The sequence below is a fragment of the Lytechinus variegatus genome, chromosome 7 (genome assembly GCF_018143015.1).
Source record: "Lytechinus variegatus isolate NC3 chromosome 7, Lvar_3.0, whole genome shotgun sequence".
Taxonomy (NCBI): domain Eukaryota; kingdom Metazoa; phylum Echinodermata; class Echinoidea; order Temnopleuroida; family Toxopneustidae; genus Lytechinus; species Lytechinus variegatus.
The window spans coordinates 32,751,103-32,765,577 of NC_054746.1; the positions used below are offsets into that span (position 1 = coordinate 32,751,103).

Consider the following 14,475-nt stretch of genomic DNA (forward strand, 5'->3'; position numbering starts at 1 on the left):
ATGTTGATGGTGATGAAGATGATGACGATGTTGTTGATGATGATGATGATGATGTATCATTAGTCGGAACTTGTCCTGAGCAGATTCAGAAAATTAATGACTGTCTAGTAACAAAGTATCAAAATATATTTCATTGATAGTATATGCGCATAATAATGAGAGTCATAATATTTGTGTAAAGTTTCACTTGGCCAGTCGCAGCAATTAAATAGATTCACTTCTTCAGGAAAATGTAGAATTTGAAAATATATATATGAATTATATAAGTGTTTGGCCCCTGGCCTTAATTATGGGGGTGGGGGATGGAGTAATAACATTTTCGTCAGAAGATTTTAGAGGAAATAATTGAACTTTTTGTTCCTGACCCCTTCTCAGCCCTGACTAACCTTATCCTAGAGTCAGCAGTCTGTCTGTATCGGAGCTTTTACAATGTGAACAAAATGAAATTGGGCCCTTTGTGCGTCTTACTCCCGGTTTTGACATTTGCAGTCAGTTCAACATTTTCATTTTTGATGATCAGCGACACCGTAAACGAAGGGTCACAGTCATCGCCTGTTTTCCTCACAATTCAGTTTCAAATTTGCGATAAAAATGTTGAAAAACATATTGAATGTTGTTCGAAATCACACTGTCCTTGTAAGGAAAGAAATGTGAGTTGCAATATATGAGTAAATAATATTTTAACTGGTAAAAATACTTGTTTCGAGCACGATTTTATATCTTGAGTTTATGTTCGGTCCCACACGTAATCATACATGTAGGAAATGTGCAGATCGTCAAATAAAACAGCAGCTGCACCCCGCCGGTAGCGTAGGTCTACCGGTAAAGTTAAAATCATTGACAATGACATTGTCAATGGGCAGATGCACGTTGATTAAGAGGCAACAACAGGGTGACTGTTACTTAGATCTAGACTAGAGAGGTTAAGGCCAAGTAAAAAAAGATAGTAGTCATGGTAGTTGATCGGGTTTTTTGAGAGCGGTGATTTGCTATCTTGCTATTTTTTTAAAAACAAGGAGGCACTTTCTCGGCCCGATGTTTGACATCAGTGTTGAGGGAGGTCCTTACTATTTACTATTTTTTTTGCTATTTTTATTCAAAGGATTGTCAGGCCATGTCAAGCTCGAATTATGTGATCGATGCATGCTCAATATTAATAATAAATGAGTAGAAATATATGTATGTATCAATATATCTACGATTGATTGGAAATCTATGGAAAAAATGTAGGCCTATTGTGCGATAAAATATATTGATGCATTACTGATGTATACTGATACTGTATTGTTGTGAAACAGAATGTTCAAGTGAATAATTTCAACATTATATATGTAAGGGCAAAAAATGCATGGGGGGGGGGGGTAATTTTTATTACCATGGAAATGATGGAGTCATCTTCAGTTTTCCAGAGCCAATCTCTTTTTAAGCTCTGGGCATGTTTTTGCATAGACCTTATCGCAAATAGATTCACGCAAAGGATCATGGGATTGCAAAGGGGGCAATAGCGCCGCTGTTGTCCGGATGCGACCATGCGAGCGCAAGCAGCCGACAATAAAGTGTACGATTTCCATAGTGTATCAAAATACGATCGACGCCCGCAGCCGACATTTTGCAAATTTTCCAGTAAACGCCTCGTCATATTTGTTCCAGAGTCTAACATCACTTTTCTTCTTAATCATGGGTGGCAGAGATAGATGTGCTATCTATAGCTGCAAGAATTACCACAGATTTTATGAAGAAAAGTATAATTTTCTTTCATTTTTGCGCACTGTCTGTGCGTGTTTTGAGCTGCGCAGCTGCTGTGCATGCACGGACAATGGGCATGCACTCTCGGCCCGAGGACACTGTACGTCGGCGAGGCAGTGGAGGAAAAATAAAATGATGATCAATAAAACAAACTCTGCAGTACATTTGATTACTTTATTCTAGTTATGTATGTTTGTAATATCAATCGATAGTCAAGAATACATGTTTCATAAATAATTATCTCAATCATGATTTTATTCAGTAGGCCTAAAAACCGAGCTGTGTTTTCTTTTTCTCTCCACAGTAGGCTACATAATAGTTGCATATTATTCAGGATCGTGGTCGGACATTCTGAAGTTTAATCATTGGCATGCTTAGACAAAATAATGAATGAAATAATGAGAAAAAAAAAGAAAATAAAAAATGAGCATAGACGAAAATATATTGAGAGAAAAATAAGATACAAAAAGAAAATTAATGAGGAAGGTGATCTGTAAGAGAAGTGACTGAATGCGATGAAATAAATTGAAGATGTAAATGTTGAAATAAGATTTTTTTATCAAAAGAATGGAATATATATCATTTATATGAATTAAATATCCATCATCTACTAAGTTTCAGACAAAATAAAATTACAGAGAGTTGGAGGGATGTTTCAAATTCAGGGATTTATTTATTCTGCAAGTCATTTTTATATGTCCTTCATTATGTATATATATATATAAATAAATATATATATATATATAGCTAATTTTTGATATACTTTAGATTTGTCTCACCCCCTATATAGAGCTTGTATGATCAAACTAAAGAGCCCGAGTTATATTTGCCCCAAAATAACAAAGCTATATAGCTAAATTATATGGAGATATATGGTCTACATTATGATTTTCATGAATATTCTTTCATGGAAAAATTTGCTATCTAATTGGGATCGCCGACGTGCTCTTTTCTTAAGTCGATCGGCAAGTTGACCCGCAATCACCGTCTCACTTTTCCCACAAAATCTTCCCAAGTTTAGCCCCATAAAACGAAAATATGGTGAGTATTGAGTTCATACTTTCACTGGGCAATCATGATACATATATTGTTCTATAAATCCACATTCAAGTATCCAAAGTAATTTAAATACGAAGAAATCAGACTTAAAAGAAAGCCTGGATTTTGAGTGACACTGCGCAAAACATATGGCGTTGTATGGCTTCCCAATAGCCGATTCTGCGTTTGCCCCCTTTCGCATCCCATGATCCTCTGCGATGACAGACGCCCTCACGCGACAGACGCTATTTGCGATAAGGTCTATTGCAGTTTCCAGCTGCTTGTTCGTTTACAAAATGTTTAATACTGTTCAATTTTCATTCATTTTTAAAATTGATATTGAATATTAAATCCCTCATTGAATATTCGATGCATTGCCTGCTGACATTAGAAAACTCGCCAGAAAATTCAATGCATTTCACAAATTCACATGTCACGCCAGCACAGTCAATCACATCATCCTAGCACACATGCAGTTCATCCAACAGAGTCACAAGCACACAATCACCGTAAGTCGTAACACACGTCTAAGTACAGGCGCTTTCACTCACCAAAAAACCCCGCTGAAATACAAATTACGTCATTAAAATTGATTTATCTGCGCCATATTTCCAAAGCACGCGATGGATTAGTTCAGATTCAGTAAGCGGGGTCCCCGAAAATGCACTAAAAATGAAGAAATCCGTGATCTTATCCGAGTTTGCAAACTTTATTTCCTCGCTAATTTATGATGGTATCTTCAAAATTCCAATAAAAAACCAAATCAGAATTTTTTTTCTTTCTTGCAATTACGGCGATATCAGACTTTGCAATTGTTTTTGAAGTTGCGAGAGAGATCCCAGAAAAATCTTGTGAGTTTTTTCGCTATTCAGTAGCCATTAAAATAGGTAATAACAAGAAAATTGATGCTGCAATCAAAAAGGGAAGAGGGCGCAGACGAGAAACAACACAATATTTTTTTTTTTTTTTTAGAAAATAGCAAATAGCAAAAAATTTCATGCGGCGGCCAAAATCGACGCGCGCGAGGACGATCAACTACTTTCCTATTTTACTTGGCCTAATCGACTCTGACTTAAGACAGACATCGACATGCATGACATGACAGACCGATAAGATTTCTGTCAATGCCGGCAAACAACCACTGATTAACGACAGCGTCTAACGTTATGAAAAATATGTCCAACTTTTTATGACTAGACCCTATGCCAGCATGGTGGAGAAAGGGTGCAATTTTGCAACCCCCTCGATTACTGTTAAATTTGGCATGCCCTAAATTTTGCTTTTTGAGAGGGTAAAATGGAACAAATTTTAAGATAAAGTTAAATACATTCTGTTTAGCTTACCACCTTTCCCCAAAATATGCCGGAAAATAGCGAATTTTATGAAAAACAGATCAGGATCAGCTAGGTTCTTTGTTAGTTGTCAGCTACAGCTGAGCACACGAACAGAGCTACCAAGTTTCACGCAAGCATTTTGGACTCTTGTTCATCCCCTCAAATCTCTGTCTCACGCAACTATCACAGCCTATCCCCATATACATTGTACACAATGTCTGTGATCTCACTCAGATTCACAGAAAATCTCACGCATAGCTGGTCTTTGAACTTGGCATCGCTGTACAAATGCACTAGCGGATTGGCTGGCATGTCCGTATGCTGGGCTGTAGCTTACGGCGATCAAAGAAAAAACAGTCTGAACTTCGTCTGTTTTTCATCAAAATTTGCTGTATTCCAGCATATTTTTTGGAAAGGTGGTAAGCTGATAGTATTTATTAAAGAGGGTCTAGATTTACCTTAATCATTTCTTCTTTTTTCCTGTGTCATCGAGGAGGGTGCAAAATTGCACCCTATTCTCCATAGATGCAGTAGTTAAGGCATCGGTGGAGCTCAACCACTACTAGCCGAATGGCTATCATCTGTCTGTGTAGGAGGACAAAAAAAGTCAGAAAATGTTAGAAATCAGGAAAAAATCCTCTGAAGCAGCGGATTTATCAGTCTAAGTCTGACTATAACACCCTGGCCCTGCCTGGAATTTTCATGGCCACCATGTTAACAAAAGCGATGAATATAACACTCCAGCCCTGCCTGGAATTTTTCATGGCCGCCACAACATTTGACATGGCCGCCATGTTAACACAAGCCAGCATAATCGGTCATCACTACACACACTGTCATTGTTCTTCTATATACAGGTATACCCAGTTGTGTGTCTGGACGATCAATTTTAGAAAGTCATCTGGAAAAATTTACAAGCGAAGTTTCATAAATTTTTAGGAAATATTATAGGGAACAAAATAGAAGATGATTACAACTATTGAATTCATATTTTTAGTGTAATCCAAAGACAAAAAAGAAGGCTTCAAAAATAGTGTCCAGACACCCAAACCCCCCCCATAATACAGCTCACTGGATCATTGCAGTTGGCCTAGTGTCCATTAATAACATTTTGCTGACTTGACCATTCAGATTCTGGAAACTCCTGATTTCAAATCCAAAGTCCCCAAGTCAAACTTTAAATATGCAGAATCTGCACCATGTATCCAGTGCAAACGGCGGCTTAGCTCAAATTTAAGAAAGTGGGGTCGCCGCAAAAATGCGCTATAAGTGAAGAAGTGTGGTTTTGGTTCCAAATTAATGAACTTTGTGAGAAAATATAGGATAGTATCTTCAAAAGGACAGATTGAAAAAGAAAAACAGTAAAACTCAAATGCATTGTCAAATTGTGTCAAACATAGGGAGGGAGCTGTCATATTGTGGCCGCAAAATAAATGTATGGTGATACATTTCAAGATTTTCTCAAATATTGAGGTGGAAGTTAAAAATAACATTGCAATTGAAAATAGGCAAATGTATTCAACAAACATTGATGCAAATTTCATTTTGTGAAAATATCTTTTAGAAAAAACATTGCACAAAAGCTTAACCTATCAAATTTTTGGCAAGTTCCTCTTTATTAATATTACTTGGCTAGGTAACTAATCTATGCAGTTTACAAGTTCAAAGACCAGCCTTGCAGCCATGAAATTTTAAAATTATGAGAAAGAGAAGGGGGGGGGTGTGCAAGAGTTGCGAAGGGAACTGGATCTGGACTGGAGAAATGCACATCTGCGGCTGGTGTCGCTGGCTGAGTAGGCAGTTAGGGTTGAGATCTAACTTGGGTAGGACAGCAGTAATTTACAGATCTTTCACTTTGTCGTTTAACACTTCAAAATAATAAAAAACATCTAATCGTGATAATTACAGTACATCTCATTAAATATTTCCCTTTTGTTTTCTTCTACAGAGTTCACAAATATCTCCTGCCATCCATGGTTCACCAACAAGTTCGTCATTATGATGATTTTGATACAGAATTTGAGCAGGTAAAAATATTCACATAATGAATGGATGTTTAATGTACAGTTAAACCTGTCTGTTTAGGCCACCACAAGGAAACAGAGAAAGTGGTCACTGTAGACAATTGAACTTTACAAGACAGGTTCTTTGACACATATTCCTTTCAAATTAGAGTCGATTTAGCTCCATTAAAGACAGGTTGCCACTAAGACAGGGTTTATATTTTCATTTGATATTGATAACCTGGATTTGAATGGCACAAAGCTATTTCAGCTGTTCACCATCCAAATAGGCTATGTAAATGTATGGAGGGATGATAATTTGTTACCTAAAAGAATGGCAGCTTTCAATCAGTATGTGGGAAATTCTGCACGACATGACTCTTATACTAATGCACCTAAAGAAAGTCTCTTGTTTATTCCAAAGTAAATGCAAAAATGGTGTCAAATAATCTGGGGTAACATACTCTTAATGAACAGTTCATAGTTTCAAGTTTGTGGTATAATTTTTTGTTATTTTGCCATCTTTCATTACACATAAAGATGAAGACACAACAGGTTCCAGACCAAGAGATTCCTCCAGCCAAAGACTCTACAGTTTATGAAATCATGAACTTCAAGGTCCAAGGGTATGACTGTACATTGGTTGAACACTTTGCTCAGTATGCCCATAACCTAGCCAAGAACATGGAACTCAATATCTTTGAGAGGTATTTATCATTTCCTGGTTGAGTCAGAAGAGTATGCCTTTAGTTCAATTTAAAAATGACAAATGACATATGGAGAGAATTGAAGCAGAAAGAATAGCCCCCAAACAGAAACTATTTATTGTCCCCTTGATTTTTTTTTCATCTTAAGTCATATCATTCTCATTTCTTTTTAGTACATTACTGGAATCTTAGGTAAAATGGTAATATAGAGTCAAAAGTGAATCATGCAGTTTCCAACAAATTTCTCAGATATTTTTTATCATACTTCCATCAAACTAATCCTGTGCATGTAAATAATTACATCTGACAAGTGACCAAAACATGCAGCAGTTATATATCTTGTCAAGAAATTTGAAATGTTTTTATTTTTTTTATTTATGTAATATATTGCGCTGGTAATAAAGTAAAAATAGAAATGTTCCCCTCTTTTAATCATCGCTTGGATTATCATTGAAACCTAAGTGATTGAACACAATTTAAGTATCTTCTGAACCAGAATTATATTCAGTTTCTTGTTTCTGATTCTTTTCAATTGCCATTTATGAAATAATTAAATTTTACAGCTATGCTATGCCCACCAAATCAACGCTGATACATACAATACAAAAACCAGGTACACCTGAGAAAGAGAAAGTTAGAGACTTCACTTTACACACACATGAAAGAGTTATACAGGTAAGATTTCTCTTATGATATGGTTGTTTGTAAAACAAACATTTAATGAAAAATGTATATATATATTTTTTATAGGTTCCTGTCAGGTAATCATTTACCTAACCTAGCTTGAGTTTAGCAAACTTTCATATAATAATAATAATTATACTTATATCGTGCCAAATCCACTCTGTAGAGTGCTCAAGGCACTTTTTAGGAAATTATTAAAGAAATTAAGAAGAATTGAAGAGAAATGTTTTGAGGTAATGTCTGAAAGTTTCAGAGGTCAAGTACTGTTTGATGTTTTCAGGGAGGCTATTCCATAACTTAGAGGATGAGTAAACAAATGATCTTTCACCCCAGGTTTTGGAAACTTTGGGGGTAACAAGAGAATTCGAAAAGGAGGAACGTAAGGATCTTGAAGGGGTATAACTTTTGATCAGTGAAAAGTTAACAAAATCTTGAACATGATACGTTAACATATAAGTTAAAGGGCAAGTCCAACACCAACAAAAAGTTGATTTGAATAACAAGAGAAAAATCCAACAAGCAAACGCTGAAAATTTCATTGAAATCAGGTGTTAAATTAGAAACCTATATGTTAAAGTTTCACTTAGATTCACAAAACAGTAATTTGCACATCTGGTGTTATGCAAATGAGGGGACTAATGATGTCACCCACTCACTATTTCTTTTGTATTTTATTATGTGAAATATGAATTATTCTTATTTTCTCCTCATTATGTGAAACAAAGTTTTATTTCTACCTGAACATGAGGTATTACTATTGTTTTAACATTTTATGGTTCAGTCGAGTTGGGCCTTATTTTCGAATCGGTAAAAATTGATATATTGTCAAATTCAAACAGTAAAAACAAAAGAATTAGTGAGTGAGGGACATCATCGACTTGTTCGTTTGCATGTCACTAAGGTGTGCATATAACTGTTTTATGAAAAATAAGTGTAATTTTAAAATTTTATAGCTATCTTATATTACATCCTATTTTGATGAATCTTTCAGTGCTATGCTTGTTTGATTTTTCTCTATTGATTAAAAAAAATCAACATTTTTCTGGGGTGGACTTGACCTCTGAAGTCTTACCGAAGGACAAAAGTACCACTGTTGGGTTTGAACCCTGAACCTAGTGATCTACAGGTGTAATCTGTAGATGCATCCAGTGGACCATGATGCCTCAGAAATATTTTTTGTTTTGTTTTATTTTCAGATTCAAGATCTTCCAAGCACGACAGCACCTCTCTTCACTGAAATGCTTCAGCTGAATCTACCTGAGGGTGTACAAATGAAGATAGAACCAGTAAGTTGAACTCTAAACACATTTACTCTTATTTGAAAGTGATTGCATTGAGTAAAGAAATGGAACTTAAACAGTATTGTCAAGTATCTTTTTGCCAGAATTCTTTAAAGATGGCCATCAGACTTTGGTATCTTGAACGTAGGTAACATTTATCTCCTTTTTATGCCTCTGCCTATCGTAGTCAGTAACTAGATACTTAGTCTTTCTGTGTTTATGTCATTTGCAATAAATCCAGTAAACTAATCAAATGTCAACTTATTCCATGTATGCATATTAGTTTGGATTAAAATTATGAAAGCGTTTGAAGACAAGCTTTATTGCTCTTAATGTTCTTTATAACTATTTTTTGGTATGTGTGATAATCTAATTACTCAAAATATTTGGATTATTGTTAATAAGATTGGACATTTAAGTTTTGATTACGATCTAACTTTTCCAGTATTCTTTCTTCTTGCTCTCATTCTTTCCTGTACAGCACACTCAAGAACACTTCAAGGAGCGCTACATCAGGAAGGAGATCCCAGACTCATTATTATGAAGACCTATCAAGAATATTGTAGCATAAAAGACTATCATCTTGTGTAGAAATTTATTGTGGCCTTGGAAAGATAGACATGAAACAGGATATGGATATTGTGCAGCATGTGTAAAGAGAGAGTGATCAGTATTCTGGATGATGCTACTTCATGTTGCAGACCTGACCACCTGACCCGATCACCTGGCCTGATCATGTGACCTTGTGACCTGATCAAATCTTGATTTGACAGAAAGTACAGCCATATTTGAAGATTAATGAAGGTTGTGTTGAGATGCTGGATTTCACATTTGCTTTCCATATCCCCCATTGGTTTGTTGAAATTGGAGGATTTAGCAATTGATTACTGAAATTCTTCTTGGAAGATATAGAGGTGTCAAAAATTCTTGAAAGAAATTACAATGTTGAAATACATGGATGATGTCATCAAGATAATGGAAAGTAAAAATGACAGGAAACAACTTTATTTATTTTATTCGGGGATATTCTTCTTCATAGTAAAGGCAAAATAATTCAACATGTTATGTTGGGTCATTTATCAACTATGAAAATGTACTGAAACAGTAAATCGATCCAATATCATACAAATCTGAAAAAAGGACATTTCAAACATGTGGTACTCAAATCATCTCCTTTAGGCGACTATTGCTACAGTTAAAAACTTAAAGATTTACCTTTACCTTTACCTCAGGTATGAATCAACATGTATTGAAGTATTGAAGTATAAGGCACTTATGTACCAGTGCAATTATTGTAAATGTTATTGACAATATGCATTAGGACGAGCTATTATTTGAATAACAATGATTGCTATTGGAATTGCATTACTGTCTTTACTTTATCCATGTAAAGTTATTAAATATTTTGAAAATCAGTATATTAAAGTACAAATAAAGATGTGGGTGAATTGAGTTATTTGAAAGCTGTTTCATTTTGTATTCATTCCTATGAATTGTTCCTGTTTGATTGACGAGGAAACTTCATTGTCACATATTTTGATGAGCCATATGCCAGCTCTTAATTTCTACTTTATATAAATATATGTGCGTATATATACATGTGAGAATTTATACGTGTACAACAGCTTTGGAAACTCTTTTTATTTACATATAAGAATGTTGTGATAGAAACGAATGAAGAGAACAATGGTAGGCGTAGCTTGAATCGAGTTTGCCCAGAGCTATTTATCCTGTGAAAACTTTGGTGAGGCCAAAAGATATATGTTTGTTGGGAAAAATTATTGTAGGTTTCGTGGAAGTTGCTGTTATTGTACCTCATACTACTGTTTCAGTCCTCACTGATGGTTATTGAAAAGGTAGTATCTCTGACTTTTGTGCAAAAAAAAATTATCTTCAGAAATATTTCTGCTTCTTTCACTTTTCAATTGTATTCATATGCTTTCACTATAAACTTATTTTTCAATATGTTTACCGTTTCTCCTTCTTCACCCCAAAGTACCTTGAATCTTTCAAACTATTCTTGTAGCTCTTCAATTGATCTACTTTATATTTTCACTTTTTCTACTCACGTAGCCTTTTGTGATGTAGAAACTTTGCAGTAGGCCTATATTTTCTTCGAGCAGCTATATAATTACTTGCCGCTTATCCTAAAAACATGTGTTGCTACAATTTAATCCAGTTTTTTGATGTGATCCTTTTGTCTTGATGTGGGAAGGCCTCTTTTTTTTCCAAGTTCATACTCGCCGTGACGTCACACCTCCCACACACACACACTCCCATTATCTAAATGCATCTAGATGGCCATTTGAGCTGTCAAACATGATGAAGATCAAGTTCATCGGCAAAAACAAATTTAGATCGTTTACGATTCGTTTAGAAAGACGATATTAAATATCTGTTTGATCGCGGAATTTCTGGTTCAATACCTTCTCAAAAGTGAGAAAAAGGGATGAGGACGTGTGATTTAGAAGGGGACGCAGTGATTGCTGTATTTCTTCTGGGAAAATACAGCAGTGTTTAATTGGAGCAAGAGAAACCATTTTGGAGATCCGTGATTACACACGTTTTAAGGTAATCGATACCTTTCGAATTGATCTCTACTCCAATTACAATGCTTATCTTATTGAACGATGCGTTACGTGAGGATTAGTTTGAAAATTGTGTAAAAGGAAAGGAAAGGAAAAAAAAAAGATGGTCCGAGTTTCTGATGGATGATATTTGGTTGCTGTTCTATGCGACTGAAACTGATGTCAATTTGTTGATTGGCGGTGTGCTGTTTTATACAAGAAATGCCACGCAAATTCTTGTCTCGAAGGGAATTGATGCTTAAAATATTCAGATGGGAAGGAGGAAGAGAGAAAGAAAGGGGGAGGGAGAGGGGTATCGGGGGAGATTGAAAATGGAGAAGGTGGGAGAAGAGGGGGGGGGGGGGCGGGGGGGCGGGTGGAGATAAATGAGATACACGAACAGAGTGTTTTTATGAGAGAGGGATGGAAGAGGTCCGTGAATAGGTAGAGGAAGTCGAGAGGAAGATCAGGAAAGATAGAGAGGGCGATAGAGGATGGGGAAGGAAATTGATAGAAAAGGAGAGAGAGTTAAGAATTAAAAATTGGGAGAGAGAGAGAATATGAGACAGATTTGGGATAGAAAAGCAAAGAAGCGTGAGGGAAGTCGTTTGATTTTTCCGTCCCTCCCAGATCGTGAATATGTTATTTTTTATCTGTCTCCCCTATCGTTATCAATCGCCGAAGCATCCAAATCCTTACCGAAATACGAGGAGTTTTCCCAGTCTTGGGGATAAAGAAGGCTTTTCTTCCCATGACGGAGATGTGATTGTAGACAAACGAGGGAAATAGATATTCCGAAATTTAAAATAGACATTAAACCTGGGTGCTTTTTCAGGTCTTTCTCCTCATTAATCTCGAATTCGAGAGGGAATGAGGAATTGTGGGTCGAGGATTTAAATTTGATTCTCAAGATAACCAGTTTTGATAGGAAGTCGAGCGCGATATGAACTGTTCAACCTGCCTCACGTTCCTGTCTTGTTCATATTTGCGAATAATTGCTTTAAACCTCGCAATAATCGTCCTTGATGTTTAAAGCTAGCAAGAAATTTTATACCTTCATTTTGTGAGATTTTGGTTCTCAGGTACCAAAGTTTATTTTCACAACGCCTGGAAAATAACACGTAGTATTATTAGATAATACTTCAATAACGTGATTCTAATTTTAACAAAGTTCAGAATTTTTTGTTCATTTTTGTCTGGAGAATAGAATAATTTAGCGGCGAAAATTTGTGCACCAGTGTTGTATGATTTGATCATCAGCCTGGAAAATAATTCATCTGAGAGTTCACTGACTGCATAAATTATTATTAATGACAAATAATGTAACGTTCTTATCCACCAAAATATTGGATCTATGGAAAATTATATTTCATTTATGACAACATAAATTTTATAGGCTAATATATTCGTAGCTATAAATAACCTTTACACTAATGTTACGAAAAGGACCCGTCTTAAATTGTCTCTGTTGCCGAATTCATGAAGAAAAATGTATGCTAACTAAACACTCGGGGGTAAATTTGTCGTCTAAATGTCAAGCCAAACTATATTTTCTTAAAAATCTAGGAGCACCTAACTCCATTATTGCAGTCAATAACGAATATTCGATTTACAACCCTTTAAGGTATTTTGGTAGTGATGTTTTTTTAATGCGATGGTTTATGCATAAAATCGACAGTTGGACAGCTGATATGTAAAACTGATTTTGAAAGAATAAAATCTATATGTGCCAGAATTAGATAACGTATAGATGGCCATTGGAATAAATGTGAAAATAGTAAGAACGATGGTGAATAAGAGAAAGTCGAGGGGTGCGGCATCTTGGAGGGGCACTTTTTTGTAGAGAAACGAGTGATAGATAAATGTGTAAAAGAAAAAAAAAGAAATTGTGTCTATGTCTATTGAATAATACTTAACATACTTTCTTCTTACCGATACATTTCCAGTTATTATTATTATTAGAATTATATTATTATTGTTATTGTTAGTATTATTACTATTAATAACATCATTATTATAATCATTTTCTTTAAGGGACAATTCTTTGTCAAAAATTTGTTCTCCTCACCCTAAATATAAGAAAATCCCATCACATTAAATCTGACAAACAAGTAAAAAGGTTTATCATATAAATGTCAAAGTTCCCTTCCAAAATATTATTTTAATCAAATACACTTTTCTGGGGGTGGGAGCGGGGTTCCGCGCCCCTGAAACTATACAACACTGTATGATTTCAAAGTTGCAATGTTGATGCTTCCTATATCTTAATGTTATTTTGACGATATATTTATAATTACCAACTCATTTTTATCTGGCATTTTTAACAGGCGTAGTATAGATTCTAAATAAAGATGCTACCCCATCTCTTATTTGATGCACAGTCCCTTTCGGGAGTTCACTGTTTGACAAGAACCAACGACAATTTTTTCATCATCATCATGAAGAGCTTTAACTTTGGCCAAAGGCAAACAAAATAATAAAAAAAATGAGAGAGAAAAAAAGATGGCAACTCTATAGAATACAATGACACAACGGGCATGTAATATTGGGGAAGACTCTGAAATACGATGTCCAGCTCGTTGACACTTCAGAAGGTTTAATAACTCGACCCGAATGATATATTGGTAAATCTGCATCCCCGTGACATCTGAAATTTATGACAATAACTGCAATATTGGCGCTTGGGTAGACTGGTGATATATATATTTTTTTTGCTTCAACAATTTATCGATGTAAAAGTAGGATGAAAAGAAGGGCAGTGACTGCTGACTCCTTGATTAAAAGGGCCATATCCTTTGAAAATGTAGGAATGTGAGAACGAAAATATACGAATTTTGAAAGAATAAACGAGAAATAAACAACTAAGAAGAATAGGAGAAAAAAGAAGAAGGAAGAGGAAAGGGAGAGGAAGTAGGAGAAAGAGAAGACGAAGAAGAAGGAAAAGAATAAACGAGAAATAAACAACTAAGAAGAATAGGAGAAAAAGAAGAAGGATCGAAGAGGAAAAGGAGAAGAAGAAGAAGAAAGAGAGAATAGGGTGGACAGGGAGGAGAGAAACGAAATTAAATATACAAGAAGAATCTGGACACAAAGTTCAAAATCCTGGATAATTTACA

The 14,475-nt window shown here is 35.4% G+C and overlaps 1 protein-coding gene across 1 annotated transcript; it reads left to right on the forward strand.

Moving 5' to 3' along the window:
* Positions 1 to 532: 532 nt before the first annotated feature.
* LOC121419049 (39S ribosomal protein L48, mitochondrial-like) lies at positions 533 to 10,966 on the forward strand. The gene is made up of 6 exons (XM_041613334.1): positions 533 to 650; positions 6,067 to 6,145; positions 6,662 to 6,828; positions 7,392 to 7,503; positions 8,709 to 8,798; positions 9,274 to 10,966. Exons 1-6 carry the CDS (start codon positions 592 to 594, stop codon positions 9,334 to 9,336), a joined length of 570 nt encoding a protein of 189 aa, XP_041469268.1. The 5' UTR covers positions 533 to 591; the 3' UTR covers positions 9,337 to 10,966.
* The last annotated feature ends 3,509 nt before the right edge of the window (positions 10,967 to 14,475 follow it).